The 25,160-nt window shown below is 42.8% G+C and overlaps 1 protein-coding gene across 3 annotated transcripts in view; it reads right to left on the bottom strand.

Moving 5' to 3' along the window:
• The window catches only part of FBXW4 (F-box and WD repeat domain containing 4), a 148,613-nt gene that overhangs the window by 30,595 nt on the left and 92,858 nt on the right, over positions 1–25,160 (bottom strand). For all 3 annotated transcript variants that reach the window (XR_012851004.1, XM_075841030.1, XM_075841029.1), the window contains one exon: positions 22,864–22,929. Coding sequence is in view for 2 of the 3 variants with exons in the window: in XM_075841030.1 (XP_075697145.1) it covers positions 22,864–22,929 (66 nt within the window). In the remaining variant the exon portion in view is untranslated. The remainder of the gene's footprint in view (positions 1–22,863; positions 22,930–25,160) is intronic.

Here is a 25,160-nt window from a genome sequence, read left to right as displayed (position 1 = left end):
CAATATCCAGTGGTATTCTATTTCTCCCAGCCACCAGTAAAAATTACATCATGTTGTTACAATTATATCTAAAGAAAATTGTAATTGATCATTTGAAATTCTAAATTTCTCAGTCCTGAGTTTGTTGATTTAAGTTCTATTACATATGACCCAAGGTTATTTATTTCATCGTGTTAATGTTGGCAGCTTGGGTGGCATGGGTCGGACAGTCTAGTAGATGAGAAACATTAATATGGGTCTGGACTTGAGCAATGGTCTAAAAACCATACATAAATGTTATCATTCACATTGATATTCATAGTTATGAACCATTCATTATGTATTCGTTTCTGAAGTAGTGGCCCAATCCATACTGTAGTAATCCTTGTATTACTGGCAACATTTAACCTCTTGTCATCCTGACGTTTTGTTTGTGATATTTTGCTACGTTGTCCAGAAAAACACAGGATCCTTTAATATCTTTTGGTTTATTTTAATCCTTTTAACTAGCATATGTCTATAATGCAAAACAATGTGTTAAAACACATTATCAACATTTAGTGTGAAATATTAAATTATTGTAATTAGAATAGGCCAGAGTCCATCAGAATTTTTACTTAGCTAGGATATTGCCATCAATAGTTCCTATAAAATTATGGTGCCAATAGAATATGACGTCCTATCTCCTTCCCTACATTAAAAAGAACAGCAATAACTAGGTGCAACAGGGCAAACCTGACCCTCAAAACCAGCCCAGTGTGTGTGGATCTGCAGAAGCACAAAGCTTAGGAAAAAAAATAAAATATATATATATATATATATATATATATATATATATATACACACACACACACACATTTATTTTATTCCAAAATTTTTTTTTTTTTAGTGATTGCTGGTAAGTTTATGAAGTGTTTGCAAACCTGCCTGATAGGATAAGCACAGTGTAGATGGTGCTGGCACTAACAGTGCTGGTGCCAGCCACACAGTGCTAATTACTTCAGTAACAGAACCACCAACACCGGTCATCTTTAGGGCCCATGCACGCTGCCCTATTATGGATCCATCCTATACACTGCTATGTGCCCATACTGCATCTCCGTGTGCCTCCGATTTTTTTTTAATCTGTTCTGACGAGTGCGGTTTTAAGGTGTTCTCTCCTAGAAGCATTACTGTATTTGTCGTAAAATATGTTGTGTACTTTGCTACTATAAGGTCTTCCACACTATAGTGTCAAGATCAGGTATCAGGACAGGAGCGTGGACCCACTGTGCCACTATCAGATCTGGCTAACATTAAAGGGTAACTAAGCTTTAAAAAAAACTTTCTATTGAGCTCGTACACCATATTGCTTGGCTTTCCGAGAAAACGACCCGGCTCAGCACTCACCCGAGCACCTCTGCCGCTTCGTATTAGCGATCGGTGGGGGTCTCAGTGCTCGGACCCCCACTAATCAAAACTTCTGACATCTCACTATGACAAGTCAGAAGTTTTTTGAAAGGTTAGTTACCCATTAAAACAGAGGAGGTTGGATTCTAAGAGACCTTTGCAATCTTCACCTTAAAATGCCCCTCAGATGGGTATGGATTTTGTGCAGGGAATCCCCATGAAAGGTACCCAGAGTCTTCTGCAATAGCAACCACTGACAGGTCACAGATGGTATTTTTGAAGTGTGGTACCAGAATCAATAAACAGAAGTGTGGTCAGACAAATCTGAGGTTAGGGCTGGTGGAGTTCATTAATACGATAAGACAGATACAGGTCAGGGCAAGCAGCGATCCAAAGGCAGTGTCAGAAAAAAGTCTCTGGCAAATCCAAAGAGCAAACAGCAAAAATCTTAACCTATGGTCATGATGCCAAGAACCTTGTTGCTCAGACACGCCGCATGGTGTGGCATTTATGAGCAGGTTTAGATAATCAGAGGTGATCAGTCACAGGCTGGGCACCAATTAGCTAATATACCCCTGCCCCTTTAAGATAAAGGAAAGCTTGCGTGGGCCGTTATGGAGAGATCGGTGAGACAAGGAGACTGGCATTGGCCGCACAAGTATGTGCAGCGGGCCGATGGCCCGTTACACATAGAGGTTGTCATAATTACAAATCTCAATATACTATAAGGATACACAGTGTGATTAAAAAAATAAAATAAAAAAATAACACAAAATGAACAATGTAGCAACCACATCAGAAATTATTTAGCGTATAACACATTCAGTCCAATTTTAAAACTAAATATAAATAACAGAGGGGACATACACATGTGAGGAAAAAATTCTAGTCTTAACAAAAGTTAATTTCATTTAAAAAACATAGATTTTTTTTTAATGTCTCTATATACAAGCAATTGACCAAATCAAAACATGTTTTATGCTGGCACTCATAATAGAGGTTTGCCTCCTTTCACTGAATTGGCCCACACACATTTTAAATGGACCAATAAAAAAAGATACAATTTATTTAAACATCCCTGCTAAGAGACCCTGCCACGTTTTGTTGTCCAGGTTCCCGTAAGGTTAAGTTCAGTGTATAAACGGACATGCTGGGCTATGGGAAACAGCCAGCTTCGTCAAATAAAGCCAGGATGGTACAAGGGAGACCCCACTGGGTCTTTTATTTAGGAAAACAAACAGAAATGGCACTGAGCCCCTCTGCTTATGGACCAATTTAATGATAAACCAATGCTCTCTCCCTCTCAGGGGACATGACAATTGGTCCAAACTTTTGGGAGAGAGGACAAAAAAAAACAAGCTGTCTGTCTCCTTTTCTTGTCTCCCATTTCTTTTCTTATTGCACGTGTGTTCTTGTAAAAACGATTAGATTGCAATTTGTATAACACTGTGACCCCCAAATTCAGACATTTAACCCCTTTATGAAAAAAAGAATGCCAAGAATTCTCGGCTTTGTGGCAATTCACTCAAACTGTGATTTTCAGGGTGAAATCGCAAAGGTGGCTCCGAGTACAGATCCTCGAGTTTACACCTCTTGTGTGGGAATTGATGTATACAAGGCATCAATGGGCTCTCAGTGGGCAAACAAACATAACATGGTGACCAATTTAACTCAACAATAAGACAATCATTTACCCCAAAAAAAACTCAACTGAAAAGTTCTTTATTCTCCTTACTACAGCGAGATAGAAGTATCCTGAAAATGTGATAATCACTTTAAATTACACTTCAACCTGTACAAACCATTCATGAGATATTTATATAGGTATAGCCTTATCATTTTAGTTTGTTCTGATACATTTACTTGGATGCTGTACAAATAAAACTCTACAAAAGCACAAAACAAATCTAAAAACCACAACAAAACGAAGCAATAACAATGAAATCTAAAGGTCTAAATATGTTGGTGCTATATATGCAACAATAAATAATATATAATAATGTTTTGTAAATCAGCTAATCCAAAAGGAAACCGGTCCTGGTCACCGATTCCGAAAACAAACTTTGTACTATCCAGAAGTATCTGTAGGGCTGCAAACATTTTCAGTGCTCTATTAGTCTTATATGTAGAATATGCATACATTAAAAGGGTTTTCCCATAATTAACAATCACCTATCGACAGGATAGGTGATAAACATCTGATCGCCGGGGGCCCCACCGTTGATCTCTAGAACGGGAGTCTCGACCACGGTTTTTGAAACGATTGGCGGTCACACATGTGCATTGACACTCTATTCAATGTCTATGGAGCCGTCGGAGACAGACGAGTGCAGCGCTCCATTCAAGATCCTACTCACTGCGATCGTGGAGGTCCCAGTGTTGGGGCCCATACATTTATCATCTACCCTGTGGATAAGTAATAAATGTTAAATTATGGGAAAACCATTTAAAATTTTTTGCTGACAAACATGAATTCTGGACCCCATGTTATAGTAGTCATTTTGCATTTCCACTCTGCCAGTTTATAACCTGCCATGTGACTAACCAAATGTAATTTTTAGCTGTATTTATAAAAAAAAAAATTCATAAAACTTGGCTCGAAGAACCAAAAAAATAAATTTGTGCTTTTATAGTTAAGGCTTGGTTACCCCTCTTTTGTTAGAACTAAGCTTTATGTTTAGCTCAGGGCTAGCCTTAAACCTGTCAAAACATACAAAAATGGCCAATAATTCAGACGTGCCTCTTAAAGGGCTGTTTTTTTTTTTGTCTGTATTTTCTTTGCAGACGGGCAGAAGTGCAACAGATACCACCGAGTATGCTCGTAATGGTGTGTACAAGAGTTTGCCACTGACCCCTGCCAGGCAAATCTCCTGTTTCGGAACCCTTCCCTGATCTGCGTGGACGATAAAAATTTTTGTATTGTATTACATGGCTGTGCATAACTTTAAAGTGATGTCTCCTTAGGAACACTCCACTTAACTGGGCAAATCCCTCAGTAAATACTAGAGGGGGTGAAGAGGGAAAATCTGTCATGATCCTCAAATCTGGTGAAGAGGCACTTAAGTACTTGTGCTTCTTTCTTGCAGAAAGCCGACCGCAGGATTCTGTGGTTCTTGCAGCGAGAAGAGTGGGATGTGAGCTTTATTGGTTAAACTAACAAAGATCAAACTCAACGTCTGCTTTTCTCTTTATGTAAACAGATGAATGAGTAGTAAAGCAACGTTCAATAGAATACAAAATAAGATTATGCCAAATTACATAGATGGATAGTACACAGAATGACACAATTTACTCTTGAGGAACACTACAATACTAATGTGGATGCCCCTCAATGCCTTCTATGCCGAGTCATTGCGTTAATGCAACCCATAATATCAGAGAGAGATATTCCTACAGGCAGGGGAGGCCTGTTCATAGAGGGAACCCTACAGGAATGGTAAGTTGCCCTGCGAGAATAAGCGATTGCCGGGATGGGAAGGGTCAGTTCAAAACTGCTCTGGCAAAGCACTAGGATTGACGCGGGAGAAAAAATTACAAAGTAGGGCAGTTACAAGCGAGCAGCCTTTTGAAGGCTTACTTGCTTACAATCTTTGGCTTGTCAATGAAGGTGGAGAGCAGCAAGGAAACAAGAATTAGTGGAGTTTAGTATGGGCAAAGTGGCTGTTATTACAATGAGGCTGAGTTCAGACGGGACAGATACGCTGCGTAAAAGCACACAGCATATCCGCCCTGTAGACCGCAGGAAATTCCAGCCGAAAAATGACACCAAACTGTGGTGCAGTTTTTCACCCAGGATGTCCGCTGCGTAAACTGCGGCATTCAACCGGCCGGCCTCCTGGGATGACGTTTCATCCCAGGAGGCCGCTGCAAGCTGTGATTTGCTGCAGCGGTCAAATGGGATGAAACGTCATCCCTGGAGGAAGAAAAAAAAACTATTTAAGTATAAGGTTTGTTTTTTTTTCTGAGTTGCATTTTTTGCAGCGGAATCGCAAAAAACACAACAGCTGCCATTTGTTGCAGGTTTTACCTCCCCATTAAATTCATCGGGAAATACCAAAAACAAATAAGTCGCGTTTATGCAAGTACAATTGACATGCTGCAAAATAAAATTCCGCACTGCATCTCAACTTCTGAGCGTTTTTTCTGCTCAGTATTTACGCAGCGTGTGGATGAGATTTGTTTCTTATCCACTTTGCAGCTACTGTATTACGCTGCAGATTTTCTGAAATGAATTCTGTTGCAGAAGATCCGCAGTATTTACGCAACATGTAAACTGACCCGGAGGGCACTGTGGCTATAACGTAGAGCATTATTATTATTAAATCAGCATTATTACATACATAAATTGGGACTAGTAAAAGGGGTTGTCTCATCAAAATGACCCCTTGTCTAAAAACAAATGCCCCAGCAGTCAAACTTTGGCCACTGGCCTGGCCCATGCAAGTTTAATTCGGACAAAGATTTTCCCTGAGGTGACTGCTGCAAGTTAAATGTAGTATTACATGTTGGCCATTCAAATTAATAGCCAACCATGTATTACATGGATGGGCTAGATAAGTCAGAGCGTAAGCAGATCTTGTTTAGCAGGTCTCGGCTCTGGCTCAAACAGGGGGTCCAAAGCAGAGGCCTCCCTCTAGGACATTAATATGCCCTAAAAAGGCATATGATCAGGGGCTGTCTGGAAGAGACAAACCATTTAAAAAGGACACTGCAGTTGAAGCACCAATGCAATAGTACTAGTCACAGTGTTATTTAAAAACTGTATGGTGGTGCATGGTATTTATTTTTAACCATTTTCAATACAAAAATGGGTAGAAAGAATGAGAGGGAGGGGTAGAAAGAATGAGAGGGAGGGGTAGAAAGGAAATGGTAAAAACATGAAACCACAAGGCACCTGTATAGAATGCATGACTGGAGTAGTACTTCTTGTTATTCCCCATATATATCAGAATATCATCCTCATATTTAGGACACAGGTAATGAAGGTCATTTTCATTTTGAAGCGGTTGATACCTTGTATTTGCTCCAATGGGAAAATGTGGGGAAATACACTAGTCAGTATGCGGGATCCTCTGAATTCAAGTGGGGCATATTGGGATATCATTAGGACACTGTATAGCACTATTATTTGGACATCAACACCAGTGTTATGTGGCCTTAAAGGGTAACTAAACGTTCAACAAACTTCTGACATGTCATAGTGACATGTCAGAAGTTTTGATTGGTGGGGGTCCGAGCACGGAGACCCCACCAATCGCTAAAACAAAGCGGCAGAAGCATTTGTGTTAGCGCTCGGTTTCTGTTCAGCTTCTTCCGGAAGTCAATGTAACGGTGTAAGGACTTAATATAAAACCTTTGAGCCTGTACACCGCTACATCGGCTTTCTGGAAAAAGCCGAGCAGAAATGAAGCCGCTCAGCGCTCACACGGTTTCATTTATGATGAGCAGCCAGAGTTTATAGCTTGACAATTTTAGCCTGTATTATGTAAAGCAGGTTCATATCCACAGCCCTCTATCCACTGCATTAGTCCTGCGTATACAATCCCATGAAGGAATTCAAATAGGTGGCTATCACAAACCACAATCTGAAGAAGTAGCAGAACAGAACCTGACATTCCTGACTTTGTAATGTATCCGCAAACATTACAAGCTCTAGTCATAACAATATGTGATGTGATCAAATCAGTGAACATTCAACTGATAAAAAAGGCAATAACAATAACCACAACAATACTGCTACTAGCAATAATAAAAAGAATAGTCAATCATTAGGCTGCACTTACAATTTTAATTATTTTGGAAAGTGTTAAAAAAAAAAAAAACACGAAGAACATCATGTAAACTAGAAAATAATCAATAAATTAATTTACCTTTTGCAAATTTAAGTAAAAACATTTTGACAGAAACTGAAAATTCCTAGTTGTGTCCCCAAGGATCACAAAGAAAATCAAGAGGCATTGATATATGGAGTCCGATGACATCAGATGTACCTTCAGCTACCAGTGAGATCTCTGCCTTTCTATAGCCACCCTTGGTTTATCTTAACATACCTGCAACGTTGTACTTTTTAACATCTATGACAGTAATGTATGTCAAAGAACAAAAACTGTATAACTCTCCGTATGTGGAGGCAGTTTTTCAGTTTTTTTACAACCTGTAGAGGTCACTGTTGCTATGGCATGTCTATGAAAAACCTTAGTTACTGTATAAACATCACAGAGTACAACATAGGATCACCTAAAGACTGCTAGGTATCACATGATCTTTTACTAGTGAACTCGTGGGCACAATAATACCCACAAAATAGACCCTATAGACACAATAAGTGTTGGTGTAGAGTAAAACACCATATGTGCAAAAAAAAAAAAAAAAAAAAAGTGACATGACATCTCCCCCTACCTTCAAGGAGCCCTCTTAGCCGCTAAGCATTAAGAGTCCTCACTTGCAAGAATTTCCCCTCACTGACCGCTCGTTCTGACCAAGAAGGGATGTCTGACAAAAGTCCTTTTTGGTATTGGGGGTAAAGCACCTAGATTTTGAGAGGTGTACCCACAATTTAGTCTAAAAGGAAAACGACAGGCATATAAATGCAGTATATGTAGCCTTAAAAAAAAATAAAAAAAATAAAATAGGTCTAGCAAGAGGCTGCCATGATTAAAAAAAAAAAGTTGCTAATTATATGGCAGCATTTACGGTGAGCAACTTTTAGATGATTTTATTGCCCAATAAAATGTGGTGAGGAAAGAGTTAATGCTTTACAACAAATAAAAATCATGTTTTTAAAGTTTGCTTTCTTTCAGTGTAGATTTTGATTTTTACTAATAAGATACACATTGAAGCCTCAATAGCGAGATCTGCATGTAACAAGTTACAATGTGTACGTGTAAATCTCGTGTAACAATGACAACAGCTTACTACCTGTTCAGAATGAATTCCCCTTAACAAATGCAAAGTATGATTTATTCAGCTTAATTACAGGATTAACATTAGAGTCAAGTATTTAATCTGCCAAACACTAATTTTTCGTAATCTGTTTTTGAATGCACCAATAAGCAGGAAATATATGTAATTTTAATGCAAGATTCTTTAAGAAAAGTGAAATTACTTTTCTCAGTGACACTAAGCGGAAACAGGGCAAAACTACAGCACAAAAAAACCAAGAAACCAGCCAATACATTAATATGCAAAAAACAAAACTAAAATGTTTTTGTATTAACAGACATGAAAGTCTAAACAGCGGACGTCTAAATTACTTTTATATGATTCATAATTAGATATACGGCACTGCAAACCCCTGTCGCTTTGTCTAACAATTCCCCCCAAGTCCACATGGCTTTTTTTCGGAAAAAAAATAAAATAAATTACATAAATTCTCCAGTACTGGGGACCTGAGGCCATCGTACTTTTTTGGTTGGAGGGGAGCGCTGGGAAAGTGTATCAAAGCGGATTACAAACCCGTTACTATAATAGCAAGTCACATATCTGGATCTTCACAGGAGTGTGGAGATCCGGATGTGTTACCTGCTCCCTACAGTGTCAAGTGCATGGGACGGCTCGAATATATTCAGAGGATGCTTGGAACAGAACAGAGATAACAAATATTCATTAGGGAGTATGAAGGACTCCTTAATGAATAATTACAAGTTCCCTTCACGGACTTAAGGGGGTTTTACACTGGGCGATTATCGTGCAGACGAGCGTTCGTATAATTGCTCTGTGTAAACAGGGCAGCAATCAGCAGATGAACGAGCAAACGCTCAATCATCTGCTGATTGTATCGTTTTAAAAAATTACAATATCGTTGTAGGCAGCACTTCGCCCTGTGTAAACAGGGAGACGCGCTGTTGAAATGATAATAACGTAAGGGGACGAGCGATCGGAGTAACGCCGCTCGTCCCCATCCATAGCTCAGTCTGACAGGAGCAAACAAGCGCAACGATGTCTCATTGCTGCGCTATTGGTTGCGTCATGAACAACGGAACCCTGTCACAGCGGTGACCAACGGAAACCTTAGCAACGTTTCCGTCACCATGGAGATCAATGGCGAGGGAAACGGAAGCTAAAGTGTGTTTGCCGTTCCGTTGAGGGGTTACCCGACAGAAACCTCAGACGGAACCTCTCAACGGAAGGGCAACGCTGATGTGAACACAGCCTAACACATATGGTAGGCTTGGATACAGGCCCAAGTGCATGTGTCATACTGTTTGTTGGACCCTGTATCTAAGCCTAAGGTAGGCTTAGATACAGGGTCCAGCAGACAGTAATCTTATACAGTATAGGTTCGTGGACCCACTGGACCGTACCGCCTTGGCGGTATTGCAGCTGGCCAACAGTGCGCAGGTCAGTGTCTATAGTTTATATAGGGTACCTATGGCAGCTCTGACAGTAGCAAGGCAGGCTTGGCAGGAACTAGGCAGCAGGTAGACGTCAGGCGTGAAGAAGCAGGACAGGCGTGGTATACAGCACAGCTCGGCTACAGCTAAGCACGGCACTAGATCAGGATACATGTTACACGATACAGGAACAGGGAACACAGAGTAGGAAAAACTAGGGGACCATTTGCAAGACAGACTTGGAATACAACAACAAAGCTCAGGCGTGGGAGGATGGGCTGGGACCTTCTTATAGCCCAGGGTGCTCTGGACCAATTAGCTCAATCAACAACATGCGTGCGCTCTGGCTTCTTAAGTATGGACTGAGCTCGTGATCGCACCCTGGTGGTCACTGTGGAGGACAGCCGTATGTGCAGACATCTCTTGAGAGAAGGGCGTCGACTGGATGGAAGGAGTTCGTGGTCAGCGACCCCGGATGTTGCAGGATCCCCCCTCTTACGCCCCCTCCTCTTGGGACCAGAACGAGAGAGAAACCTCTTAATGAGGGTAGGAGCGTTGAGATTCTCCTCTGGCTCCCAGGACGCTCTTCTGGACTAAACCCCTTCCAATCTACTAAATAAAAAGGTTCTTCCTCTTACTTTTCTAATGTCCAAGATCTCCTTAACCTCGAAGGTGTCTGAAGGGCCGCTGGAGGCAACCGCAGGGCTTGGAGTCTTGGTAAAGCGGTTCAGAACCACTGGCTCCAGGAGAGAAACCTGGAAGGAGTTGGGGATTTTGAGGGTAGGAGGCAGCCGAAGCTTGTAGGCGACAGAGTTGATCTGCTGCAGGATCTCGAAGGGACTGAGGAACCTGGGAGCAAATTTGTACGACGGCACCCTCAGTCGAATATTCCTGGAGGACAGCCAGACCTTCGCGCCAGGAAGAAACTGAGGGGGTTCTCTTCTCCTTGAGTCCGCCTTCCGCTTCATGCGGATGGAGGATCGAGCCTGCTGCCAGATCTGCAGAAAGTCCCAAAAGGCCGTGTCAGCAGCTGGCACATCGGACGTAACAGGGACCGGGAGAGGAATTCGTGGGTGCTGGCCATAGACAATAAGGAACGGTGTCTTCTGTCTCGAAAGACCTGGACAAGGCATCGGCTCTCAAATTCTTGTCGGCCGGGCGATAATGGAGCTCAAACTGGAACCTGGTAAAAACCAGTGACCACCTGGCCTGACGAAGGTTCAGCCGTTGGGCCGTCTGAAGATAGGTAAGGTTCTTATGGTCCGTAAAAATCAGGATGGGATGAGCTGCGCCCTCTAGTGGATATCTCCACTCCTCCAGAGTCAATTTGATGGCCTGTAACTCCCGATCCCCAATCAAGTAGTTGCGTTCTGCGATAAAGAGCTTAGAAAAATATCCACATACCATTGACTTGCCCTTGGAGCCTCTCTGGAACAGGAGTGCACCAGCAAGCACCGACAGAGGATGCGTCCACCTCCAACGAGAACTGTAGAGAGACATCTGGATGATGGAGGCTGACGTGAAGGCACTCTTCAGGCTATTGAATGCGGACTCTGCCTCAGGAGTCCACGCCTTGGCGCTCATGCCCTTCTTAGTGAGGTTATAGATAGGAGAAGTCAGTGAGAAGTTTGGAATAAACGGCCTGTAAAAATTGGCGAATCCCAGAAAGCGCTGCATGGCCCTCAAGCCTTGAGGGCGTGGCCATTCCAAGACAGACTTGACCTTTTCAGGATCCATTTCGAGACCTCGATTCGAGACGATATAGCCCAGGAAGGGTAGAGCATATTTTTCAAATACGCACTTTTCCAACTTAGCGTACAGACGATTCTCCCTTAACCGCAGCAAAACTTTACGAACATGTCTCTGATGCGTCATAGGATCTGGAGAAAAAAAAATCAAGATATCATCAAGGTAGATTACTACACAAATAGAGGAGGTCACGGAAAATATAATTAACCAACTCCTGGAAGACCGCGGGAGCATTACACAGGCTGAAGGGAATTACTAGATATTCATAGTGTCCATCACGGGTGTTAAATGCAGTCTTCCATTCATCACCCTGGTGAATCCGGACTAGGTTGTAAGCCCCACGCAGGTCTAGTTTGGTAAAAATCTTGGCACCACGTATACGATCAAACAGTTCTGAGATCAGTGGCAACGGATATTTATTTTTCACAGTGAACTGGTTGAGACCTCGGTAGTCAATACAAGGACGAAGAGAACCATTTTTCTTTTTGACGAAGAAGAACCCGGCTCCTGCCGGGGAGGAAGACTTCCGTATCAAGCCCCTCTCCAAGTTCTCTTTCACATAGGTGGACATGGAAAGAGTCTCTGGCAAGGAGAGAGGATATACCCTACCACGGGGAAGGGATGCACCAGCAGTCAGCTTGATAGGGCAGTCATACGCCCGGTGTAGAGGCAATGTCTCCACCTCCCTCTTGCTGAAGACGTCCGAAAATGCAGCATAATGACCCGGCAATCCTGCCAATGACCGAGGCAGCGAAGGCTGAGCCGAACGATTCTGCACCAGGTATCGACTTTGACACTCAGGGCCCCACTGGAAAACCTCTCCAGAAATACAGTCCAGGACTGGGGCATGTAGTCGGAGCCAAGGCAGGCCCAGCAACACAGGGTTAACGGCTTTGGATAGGACATAGAACGACAGGAGTTCAGAGTGAAGAGCTCCCTCTTGGAGCCTCAGCGGCTTGGTCACAGCTATAACTGGGTAGTCCATTCACTGATGAAACCGTCAACTGCCTCTCCAGGGGGGTGGTGGGTAATTGAAGAAGATCCACCAGGTCTCTACGGATGAAATTAGCAGTGGATCCAGAGTCCAGATACACAGAGACCTGATGCGTTCTCTTGCCGGACACTATGGTCACTGGTATGGACAATTTAGACAGAAGTCCTTTCTTACCCAAGGTTGCCTCTCCTAGCAACCCTAGGCTTTGTGATTTTTGGGGACTCAGGCGCAAAACATGGCCACAATATAGACAGAGTCCCAAAGTGTTTCTACGTTGTCTCTCCTGGGTGGATAGCTTACACTGGTCCATCATCACAGACTCCTTAGGAGGATCGACATCAGAGGACAGCAGGTGTTGCTGCAAAGTAGGGACCAGACTAGGAAGGCCTCCCTCGCAACGAAACTCTTGGGGGCGTTCTCGGATCCGCATATCAATCCGGGCGGAAAGAAGGATGAGGTCATCCAGGGTAGATGGCAGGTCTCTTGCGGCAAGTTCGTCCTTAATTTTAGGAGACAGTCCATGCCAGAATGCAATAGTGGTGTATAGTGAAGGTATATCCAGCACTCAAAGTAAAAGTTATAAGGTTTATTTGGTCATATTTAAAAACAAGGAAGTTAAAACAAAAAATCCCGGGACCACGCTTACGCATTTCAGACCAGTGGGGTCCTTAATGCAAGCTATGATTAAGGACCCCACTGGTCTGAAACACGTAAGCGTAGTCCCGGGATTTTTTGTTTTAACGTCCTTGTTTTAAATATGACCAAATAAACCTTATAACTTTTACTTTGAGTGCTGGATATACCTTCACTATACACCACTATTGCCTTGATTACCTGCTGTCGACACAGGACCAGTTTGGGAATATCTACGAGCACCTGCATTCATTCACACCAACTTGCATCAACAAAACGCAATAGAAACGCAACAGAAACGCAGTGGATATGCGGTGAGCGAACTTTTTGTAATACTTCCCCTATTCATGCCAGAATGCAGCCACCAGGGCCTCATTGTTCCATAACAGTTCTCCCGCCAGGGTGCGGAAGTGGATGGCGTACTCGCACACAGAGGTGTCTCCTCGGCGTAGGTTAATCAAGGAAGCCGCTGCAGATGAGACCCGTCCAGGCTCCTCAAACACCATGCGAAAAGTCCAGAGGAAGCCCTGGAAGTCACGGGTCTCTGGTCCTTGTCTCTCCCAGATAGGGTTCACCCATGCAAGAGCCTTGCCAGTGAGGAGAGAGATGATGAAAGTGACCCTTGCGCCGTCAGATGAAAATGTCCTAGTATACAGGCTGAAGAGGATCTGGCACGGGTTCAAAAATCCACGACAGGTACCTGCGTCTCCATCATAGCGGTCCAGAAGTGGCAAAGAAAAACGTGGGTCGACACTGCCAGTAGGTGTAGTAGGAGGAACGGCAGCTCGTGCCTCCTGCCGACGTGCGAGAATGTTCAAAGCCTGGAGGAGTTGGTCCTGTCGAGACCGGAGGTCTAGCATATCCGCCCGCATCTCTTGTGACGTCGTTATGGTCTTGGATCGACCAGCAGGGTCCATCGCCTGAGCTTACGGCCACGTAGGGTTCGTGGACCCACTGGACCTACCGCCTTGGCGGTATGGCAGCTGGCCAACAGGGCGCAGGTCCGAGTCTATAGTTTATATAGGGCACCTGTGGCAGCTCGGACAGTAGCAAGGCAGGCTTGGCAGGAACTAGGCAGCAAGTAGACATCAGGTGTGCAGAAGCAGGACAGGCGTGGTATACAGCACAGCACGGCTACAGCTAAGCACGGCACTAGATCAGGATACAGGAACAGGGAACACTGGGAGCAGGAAACACTAGGGGACCATTTGCAAGACAGACTTGGAATACAACAACAAAGCTCAGGCATGGTTGGATGGGGCTGGGACCTTATTAGGCTGGGTTCACACGAGCTTGTTACATCCGTAATGGACGGAACGTATTTCGGCCGCAAGTCCCGGACCGAACACACTGCAGGGAGCCGGGCTCCTAGCATCATAGTTATGTACGATGCTAGGAGCCCCTGCCTCGCTGCAGGACAACTGTCCCGTACTGTAATCATGTTTTCAGTACGGGACAGTAGTTCCACGGAGAGGCAGGGACTCAACGTCGTACATAACTATGATGCTAGGAGCCCGGCTCACTACAGTGTGTTCGGTCCGGGACTTGCGGCTGAAATACATTCCGTCCATTATGGACGTAACACGCTCGTGTGAACCCAGCCTTATAGCCTAGGGTGCTCTGGAGAAATTAGCTCAATCACCAACATGCGTGCTCTGGCTTCTTAAGTCTGGACTGAGCTCGTGAGCGGACCCTGGTGGTCACTGTGGAGTAGGACGGCCGTATGTGCAGACATCTCTTGAGAGAAGGGCATCGACTGGATGGAAGGAGTTTGTGGTCAGTGACCATGGACGTTGCAGGATCCCCCCTCTTACGCCCCCTCCTCTTGGGACCAGAACCCCCTCCCCTTAATTTTCCTCACTTGCTCACACTGTGAATCGCTGACACGTCCGTGTCGGCGATTCAGTCTGAGAAAGTGACCGGAATGAAGGGGAAGTAGAGCTCGTACGAGTGCTGCACCCTCTTTCAAAACAGCGGATTGCCGGGGATCCCGGGAGTCGGACCCCGAGCCATCAGCTCCATCAGACAGTGGTATTAAACTTACCCTCCTCTTCGGCCGCAGCGGAGGTTCTGACTCCATCCAGGGCCGGTGTGTGTTGTGCGCAGCGCATAGCGTTGCAACGTGATGCTCTGCGCACAGCGCAGTGACGTCAGGATCGCCGCTGCTCTCCGGGAGGAGGAATGCAAGTACTGACAGTTACTATAGCAACGGGACCCGTGTAGTTTATTACATAGGCCCCAGTTACTATAGTAACTTTTCATTGATGTGGTGCGGGTGGCCGTGGACCCCCCTGACTTCAGGGCCCGGTTGCAATTGTGACCCCTATAGTTACGCCACTGATAGCTAGACTTTTTGCTATAGAATAATTCAAACTGTAATGGAGTGATTTGCAAGAGATTTCCAAGTGATTTTCCGGTTACTCTTTGAAGGAAAAAAAAGGAGCTACTACTTTAAACTCAGAATCCCATCATGTAGTGATAAAATAAAAAAAATACAGACTGGAAGATTTTTTTAAGTGATTTTCAAGCTACTTAATGCACTATGTATTTCAGAGTGATTTTTTTGTAGTGACCGTTAAAAAGACTAGATGTAGCCCTAACCTTAAAGTGAAGGTTTACCTTTAAATATCTTATGTCTTTTCATTGAGACATGTCAAAAGATGTCAACAGTGGAGGGGAGGTTGGGGTGTCCTGTGACTCCCACCAATTTCTAAATGAAGGGATTGCGGCGCTCCTCTGCACATAGTGTCCCTTCATCTTTAGACATCTGCATAGTCTGAGAATGAAATGGACTGTGGCCTCTTCGCGGTAGTAATAGGATGGTGTTACAGGGCACCTCACTGAAGGCATTTTTGACATGTTTAAAAGTGAACCTGTCCTGTACAAAGATATAAAGGTTAAGCTTTTAGAAATATACACTGCTCAAAAAACACTTGAAACTTTCGTTCATCGAGATCCGATATGTGATTTAAGTGTTCCTTTAATTTTTTTATCAGTGTATAAAAAATATTAAAAAAAACCATATGAAAATACTACCGGCATCTCTGTGTGAAACACTGCCCAATGCCATTAACACAACTGCCAGGTCCCAACCTCTAAATTTAGAGCACAAAAACAGCTCCCACTTAGGACTAGACATCAAGTATTAAAAAAAAAAAAAAACTTCAGATGTTCTAGTCTTTTTTGACACAAAAGTATTTAACATTGCAGATGTTCTAGTGAAAGAGCATTAATTTATTCATACCTTTCACTAAAGAACCATCCGCCTTTATTGTTTCTGGGTTTAAAAAAAGGGATCAACTTCACACATAGACCTCTACATTAGAAAGAAAAACATAAAAGAAAAATAGAACAGCACTTTTCAGGTTGACAGGTTGGACGTTTAGCCGACATAGTCAAGTCTTGTGTTGGCTGCATGCTTTCTGGCTCTTGATTCGCTCTTCAATCAGGCTTTGGTATTATTGAAAGATCAGACTAAATCCTGCCTGTTCAATACCTTAATCCTATTTTCTACAGCTTTATTATCTGTTTCGGCTTCTCTGGGAAAAGCAGTTCAGGATGGCACGTTCTTCGTTTTTTTTCCCAGGTAAAGAGCATTCAGTCATTACCAAAGGAACGTTTAACAAATCTGCTAAATAAACAACCCACGTGACTTCCAGGTCTCCTCTTTCTTTCCAGCTTCTTTAAGTACAATAAAAACTCCGTTTGTTTTTACTGAAAAATTATAGATTAAAAAAAACCAAAAAAAAACAACTAAATTACTTTTTCCTAATGTGATGAAATAATTCATTTCTGTATCCGGATGTTTCATACCGACGACTATACACAGAAATTGAAGTTTGTTTGAATTCTTTTGGTTTGCTTGCAGCATTGTTTCTCCCGTCCAAGAATTCTAAACCGCAGAGTAAAAAAACTGAAACCAAACTGGAAGCTAAAAAATGCAAAATAGGGAACCTGACACTACAATTTATTAATTGCACTTGTCTGCTCTCCTTCAGACAGCTGATCTCAACTTATTTTTTTGAAATGCTAGAAATGTTGTAACACACCTGTTACGTTCCTTATCTTGCTGTGTTAAAGGAAAAAAATACGAAAGCCAAAATTAACATTATAAATCAAATTAAAAATAATGTTATCAATTAAAGGGGTCTTCCCACAAATTACATTTATGCCTATCCCCTGCTGGGACCCGCACAATCACTAAAACAGGGGTTCCAAGTCCACTGTTCTTCGTCACGACACGACCGCTGTGAGGAGGAGTTTGAATGGGGTGGCAGTTGAGAATGTGCGATGCAGCTCCATTCAAAATCTATAGGGCTGACTGAAGTGCCAAGCCATTCTAGTGATCGTGCGGATCCCAGCAGAAATCATACAATTGATAAATGGAATTTGTGAGAAAATCCCTAAAGTTAAAAACTACATTTGTAATATAGTTTCACTTTATGTTGTCCACCATCTAGAATTCCTTTTTGTTAGAGGAGTCCCCCAAAAATAAGCTGATCACAGGTTGTCTTGCTGCACCACCACAGGGGAAATGAAGCATTACATGTTACGATTGCAATGGGCTGTCTGTCATGTAATGCACGGACGTGCTGGTTCCTCCAGTGTAAGAGATACTCGTGGTAGCTGCTCTCTCCTCTAGCTAAAAATTCATATGTGTTTGAAATTCTTTAAAGGGTATTTTTAAATATTACATTATATGTCCTATATACCCGTCCTTGTGGCTGTATCTGGTACTGCAGGCCAGCCTAATTCACTTAAATTACGCTAAGCAGCAAATCCAGACAAAGGCACGTGGACATGGATGGTTACTGCATTGAAAAAAAGTGTACCTCAGTGCCGCTTGCTTGCTAGTGAGTGCTGCTAGTAAGGAAAGATAATCTTGGTCATAAGCCATCTTCAACACTCTACAAACCTGTTTTGTAAACTTGTGTGACCTACCACTTTACAGTAGAGCTTGCTCCAAGATGTTGCTATTTCTTAATAATATAATTTACAGTTGATGGGAAGGTACCAACAAGGCAGAAATTCTGCAAACGGGTACGTAGGGTGAATGTGGCATCCTACTACAGTGCCAATCTACAGCCAATCTTTGTATAGAGGCTGCATGGCTAGATGCTTAATTTTATAGAATGAGCGTGGCTGAATTCACCAAACCTACCAATGAGAAGGGATGTTCACATAATGCACTATTTATAAAATTGTATTTATTAATGTTGCTTATATAGTGCCAGCATATTCTGCAGCGCTGTACAGAAGTCTTCATCCCTTACTGTCCCCAATGGCTCACAATGTAAATGTATGTATTTTTTTTTTAGAGTGTTGAAGGAAGCCAGAGTACCTAGAGAAAACTCATGCAGAGGTCGCCCTAGGCCACATTCACATAGGGCAGTTTGGTGCCATTCCACTACTTCTCTTTTTTTTTGTATCCACTTCTTAAACAAAACCATCAAAAAAAAAAAAACGTACTGTGTGAATCTGGCCTAAAGCCTTCACACCCAATGTTCCAATATTTACATGGATCTCCTCCTGTGCTGCACCTCGACGCCGAATATTCTACCATGAAAAATCGGTGTGCCTCGAAATTAAATCTTTTTCTGTAAGCTTTCCAAAGAACTGTGCATTTGTCCATAATCCATCTTTCGCCAAAACAGATTTATGCCAAATTTGCACGTTACCCTACATTTACAATAACCACATAATGAAGAAGACCCCATAAATATTTCATGAAGGCAACCTCTTTTTAAATAGTCAGCCCTGTGTTTAACTAATTCTCTAAAATTTAATGGCCAGCTTTAGATAGCGGTCAGCCGAACAGCTATTCCTCCCGACCCCCTCATACACACTTGGCCGACATCTATTCCTCTGGATACCCCAGTACACATGCATGCTTGGCCAAGCATGCATATGTTTTCAATAGGGAAAAGGAGTAAGCCTAAGAGCTGTCCGGCACGGGCTTATCTCCTTGCAAACAAAAGGATCGGGCATGCTAAAAATCCAGCAGGCCAATCCTTCTTTTCCTCGACATCTGCCGTTTGGCCAACCAGTTCATCTAATGTATATGGCCACCTCAACCCCTGGATATCAGCTATTAGTTATTGCCAGGGGAAGCGGTGTTTGGACATACATTCCCCCTACAGCGACCGCTGCAACAGTAATGTAGTATTACATGACAACCATTTTGAAAGAATGGCCAACCATGCAACATATGGACAGGCGAGTTCAGTCCGAGCTGGTATTTGAGGGGGAACACCCTCTATGACGCCCATATGCCCTGTTAGGGCACATGGACTGGGGCTGCCTCCATGAGACATCCCCTTTAGACTTTCGTGAATACATAACCTTGCTTATAACAGGCAACTAGTATTTTAAGATTAGCAATCCCTTGGCAAAGCCTTCTAGGAGAGAGAAAAACAGTGAGGTTAAAATGATGTCACGTAACAAGCAGCAGAAGTATCAGGAAAAATAAACTGTGATCATGTATATAACGTATTGCATATGGTTATGTAATTAAGACAATCATGTTTTTCTAAGCTGTTTACACTAAAAAATACCAGCAGCCTGCAATAAATACAGAGTGGACATGGTGGTACGTAGGCTTTGTATAGTATGCTGCTCAGTAATTTAACAAAACACCCACTCACCTACAAGCATACTGTATATTCACATACATATTATGGTGCATTGAAATGCAGTTAGTCATAGGTCAGAGGCTAGGATTACCTAGGGAAGCAACTACTGGCATACGTTGTAGATTAGGTTGCACTGAATAGCATTACCATATGGTCTGTCAGGGAAAAATACAGTACTGAAATATGCTGCAATTTAGATACATCTCTGAACTGAAAAATGAATATAACTGATAGATCACTGGGTTCAAATTTAGAAATGTAATGGAAATTCGTGGGTTTTTTTTTTAAGAGAGAAAAAAAATGAAGCTCTTTCCAAGCAATCAGAACCAGACAATTAAAGACGCGAGTGGCACTACATAGGCGCCGCTCATCTCACAAGCAATCTGTCACAGATTAAGTGCTTCCTATCTCTTTAAAAAAAAAAGTTCTGAAGTTTTATACAGTTCAGTACCTAGAGCGCTGCAAAACATCATTATATATAGTTTAGCTACTGCATACCTTCTTTTTAAAAAAGGATAAGGCTATTTCAAATCAAACAATGGTGGACAAAAAGATGTTCTGCAGTAGCTTGGTTCTCAAATTAATACCTGGCTATAAAGTTTTAAATTGAAAATAGCATAGTACAAGACAGTATATGGTATATACCCTTAAGGGAGGGTTCAGGGAGTCAAACATTGACGGAAGGGGTCTACACCTGTCGATTAGCTGGAGTGATGGTTTACATAGGCACAGCGGCTCATCCCATTCAAGTGAATGATCGGAGTTGGTCCTCGGGATTGGACCCCCTAAGGATAGCCGTTCATGTTTGAATCTCTGAAAACTCGTTTAAAGCCAACGAATAACATAACAAGGGTTGTTGAGCTGTAACATTATAATTTTAATTGAATGGCCTGTATAAAAGTGCTCATTTTGCCCTTGGGATGTTGTATGGTTCAAACCATTATAATCTAAAATGACAGCTATATCATTACTTCGCATTGAAATAGCTGGTTTTATATGGAAGCTGATACAATCTATCGCTACAAGGTTTAATACAGACTCCAACAATTGCATATTTGCCAATACACTTTCTGCTCTTTGCATTTGTGATTGAAGTATTCAAAAGATCAAATGACGAATGAGTTATTCTGAATCCAAGTGCTTCTAACACGATATATGTGAAATTCCTAGCCAATACATATAGAAACCATATACTGTACCCTTCAAGGGTCTGCAAATGAGTGGACTTTCCAGGTCATTGCACCCATAACCCACCTGCTTTAGTCTGTCAAAAGTGAATACAGATTCATCTTTTTAAAACAGCAATGTATTACATACTTTAGTTAAAATTCATCTTAACTTGAAGAAACAGCTGCCCACACACTAGGCTGCATATTTTCTTTTAATGTATTTCTGTAAAGTGATTGTAGGCCTGACAAGACCTTCTTGGTTATAGGTATCCCTGCCTATAAATGCTTTGTAATAATAATATGCCCTAGTAGAATGTTACAGAAGGGGTTCCTCCGCCATTAGCCAGGGTGGAAAGCCACTGCAAACAGCTGCTGCAACTCTGGAGGACTCCGTGTGACCGTGTATTACATGGCTACCCATTCATTTCATTGCGTTCCATGCAATACCACATTTCTCCTGCAGTGGCCACTGTAGAAGAAATATACCGATAACTTATTGCCAGGGGTTTCAGCTGATCATTGTAGTGTACTATTTTGCACAAAAAAACCAAAAACATCTTTAATAAATTTGTACATTTTGAAACTCTCCATGGTCATGCCCCTTTCTACGGACACCAAAACATTTAGGTGCATATTGGTTCATAAATCCCGTACAATGTCAACGTAATCCATCTTTGTTTTAGTCAATAGGCTTTGCATTTTAAACTTTAATGGTTTTTTTTGGCCTTTGGAGGTTATTATTTAGTTAGTAGTATTACTATTAATAATAAATTCTGTTCTCACCACTGTCATGGTTTCCGTTCTTAACGGAACTCACCTGATGGATCTCATTGACTTATACACAGATAGATACAGACATATAGCAGAAGACACAATTAATGGCTCTACACTCGCAACATTGATGGCTAAATACAGAATAAATATATACGTTCATAAACCATCCAAACGCCATCTTCAGTGTAAGTGTTAAAGTCAGTACTGATGTTAAGTTTCCCTGTGTCATCCGTCCCTACGAACTGTCTATCCTAGTCTATCAACATGTTGCGAGTTTATCTTTGGGATAATATGCTTTCTAGTGTAGCTTGTCGCATGACACCAGTCTTTGTGGCTTGGGCCACTCTAGGGATAGGTCTAGTCAGACTGACAACCTATGCAACCCCTACAGATATGCCATTTGGATCGGGAAGTGTGTGGGTTTACAATTGCTTGTTCATGTATATGTTACGGTCCATACAAATCCTTGCAGTTGACCCCAGTATCACACTTCCCTAGTCTATCAAATGGGTCTAGCATGCTTAGGTGTCCGTCTTTCTATAACAAAACAAACTAGAGTTCACAAACAAAAATTTATTTTTGACCCTCTGAAGAATAGATTGTTTATTCATTGAAGGAAAAACACTGGTGACCCTGTTGTTCTCTCTATGGTATTTCTTTGGGCACTGGGAGAACTAAAGAAGCTCTCCAGGTACGCACCAGATCGCACCATAGGTCTCCGCTTCCTGGATGCCTGCATGACTTTAGGTAGAGGGGATATTGGGGTTCACTGCAGTCATACCTTAATTTTAAGTGGTTTTGAGAGAAAGATAATATAGGTACATAGATAGATCGTAGATTAAATAGATAGATGGGAGATTAGATAAAAGATTAAACAGATAGGAGATTAGTTAGATATGAGATTAAATAGCTAGATCTTTCTACACATGATATTAATGTGTGATGTATTGCTCTTTTTTTTGACTTGCATATAATGTGAGCTCAGATTCCTTCCATGTAGTATTGTAGCTGGATTACTTTATAATATGATCAGATGCCAAAACAGAATGATGAGATTCATCTACTCATATTTCAGATTGCTCTATCAGTTTTACAGACATCTTTAAGAAAATTTACACAGCACATTAAGAAAAAAAAAAGCCCTGCAAGATCATTTATGTTATGAGTGTGTTGGCAGAAAACAGATGTCTAATATTACACAAAGATATTACCTCTGAAGGTCCCAAATCCTGAGCGGTGATGTATGGTGGCAGCAGGCTGTCCCAGTAACAAAGGAGCTGTAAAGACAGAGAGAGGGAGAAGAACACATTACCCAGCAGCGGAGATCATAGCAGGGAAGGGAGCAGGAAAGGTGTTACCCGTGCTATATAGAGCACATGGTGGAAGATTTACTACAAAAAAATGCATCAGAACACTGGCACATATTGTGCAAAACACCTGGCACACGAGATCGTGCACCAGATTTATTATGTATTTAAGACAAGTTTTTGCACCGCACTAGACCGTTCTGAAAAGTTACTAGAAAAGGGGCATTGCCAAGTCTTAAAATGCACCAAATTTGTTAATGACGGGCGATACAATTTTGGCACAACATACTAGTCTAATGTAAGCCAACCAAGAGCTGGCATAAGTCAGAGAGAAAAATGTCTAACAAGCCTATCAAAATGTGCCAAGTCTAACATACAGCATGCTCCAATGTGATAAATTTGCCGCATCTTCTGCCAGTGTCCTCTGAGTTCACGTGGTCTTTATTTTAGACCATGTTAATAAATCTGCCCTAGTGTTTGATCGAATATATTAAATCTGTCATTAAAGGGGTTGTCCGGCCACGGGACCATTTATCATACTGATGATCTATCCAAAGGATACATCATCAGTATATGATCAGTGTGGGGCCAACACCTACCCTGTGGATAGGTTATCAGTATGAAAAACAGTCCCGTGGCAGAACAACCCCTTTAATGTTACATCTCTCTTCCTGATACCTATCTAAATATTATTGTTGTCTAAGTTTTAGGAGCCCATTATAGTTATGTTTATAATCTGTGCCACTTCTGCAGCAGTGAACCACACAGAAATCCACGTGGATGTTCCAGTGGCTATAGTTCCCTCAAATGTGAATATATGCCCAGGGATCCTGCTAAGGAGATTAGCACTACTACTTTATATGCTTCTCCATGGTGGTCCTCTTGACAAGAAGTAGGAACATTCAGACCTGCTTTCTGCTAATAAATGACAACTTAGGGCTCGTTCACATCTGTGTTCGGTGTTTCCGTTCTTCTGTTCTGTCAGAGGAGCAGAATAAAGAACATACCAGAAGCATAGTTTCTGTTGTGTCACAGGCAGGGCCGCACCATGAATGAGGCGAGATGGGCATCTCGCCTCAGGCGGCGCCCTGCTGCCTCTCTGAGGGGGCAGCGACGCCACTGAAACCAGACGCCGCCACCCCCTCCTATGATTGTACTGGCGTATATCAGACTCTCATACAATTACATGCATAAGCACTGATTGGCGGGACACGTTCCATGCCCCACCATTCAGCATTTTTCACTGCACCGACGTAATTATTGCATTGCATTGTTGCGTAATTGTTGAATGACTGGGCAAGGCAGCCTGCCAATCAGCGCCTTTCAGCGTTGAAAGGCGCCAATTGGCTGGGCAGAATGACTTGCCCTGTAACTCGGCGCCTTTTGACGATGCAAGCGGCGCTGTGACGTCATCTCGCCGCTTGCGTCGTTGAATGTCCGCACAAGGCAGCCTGCCAATCAGCTCCTTTCAACGACGCAACGTTGAAAGGCACAGATAGGCCGGATAGAATGACTTGCCCTGCCACTCAGCGCCACGTCATTCAGCCCCAGCAGACATGCATTGCAAGAAGACGGCACGGGAACAGTTTAGGGGAGTATGCTAAGGTTTTTTTTTTTGCTAAAAGTGTGAGGGGCTATATGTGCAGCACCATCTACAGGGGGGTAGGGCGGTATGTGGGGGGCTATATGTGCAGCACTATCTACATAGGGTAGGGCGGTGTGTGAGGGGCTATATGTGCAGCACTATCTACAGGGGGTAAGGCTGTATGTGGGGGCTAAATGAGGAGCACTATCTACAGGGGGGTAGGGCGGTATGTGGGGGGCTATATGTGCAGCACTATCTACATAGGGTAGGGCGGTGTGTGAGGGGCTATATGTGCAGCACTATCTACAGGGGGTAAGGCTGTATGTGGGGGCTAAATGAGGAGCACTATCTACAGGGTGGCTATATGTGCAGCACTATCTACAGGGGGGGTAGGGCTGTATGTGGGAGCTATATGAAGAGCACTATCTACAAGGGGGCTATATATGAAGCACTATCTACAGAGGGTGGGGGCTATATGTGGAGCACTATCTAAGGGGGGGGCTATATGTGAAGCACTGTCTACAGGGGGGTAGGGCTGTATGTGTGGGCTATATGAAGAGCATTATCTACAGGAGGGCTATATGTGGAGCACCATCTACAGGGGGTGGGGGCTATA

Source organism: Rhinoderma darwinii, chromosome 11 (assembly GCF_050947455.1).
Source record: "Rhinoderma darwinii isolate aRhiDar2 chromosome 11, aRhiDar2.hap1, whole genome shotgun sequence".
NCBI lineage: Eukaryota > Metazoa > Chordata > Amphibia > Anura > Rhinodermatidae > Rhinoderma > Rhinoderma darwinii.
Note: the sequence above shows the minus strand (reverse complement) of the source record. Positions and strands in the feature narration are given on the sequence as shown.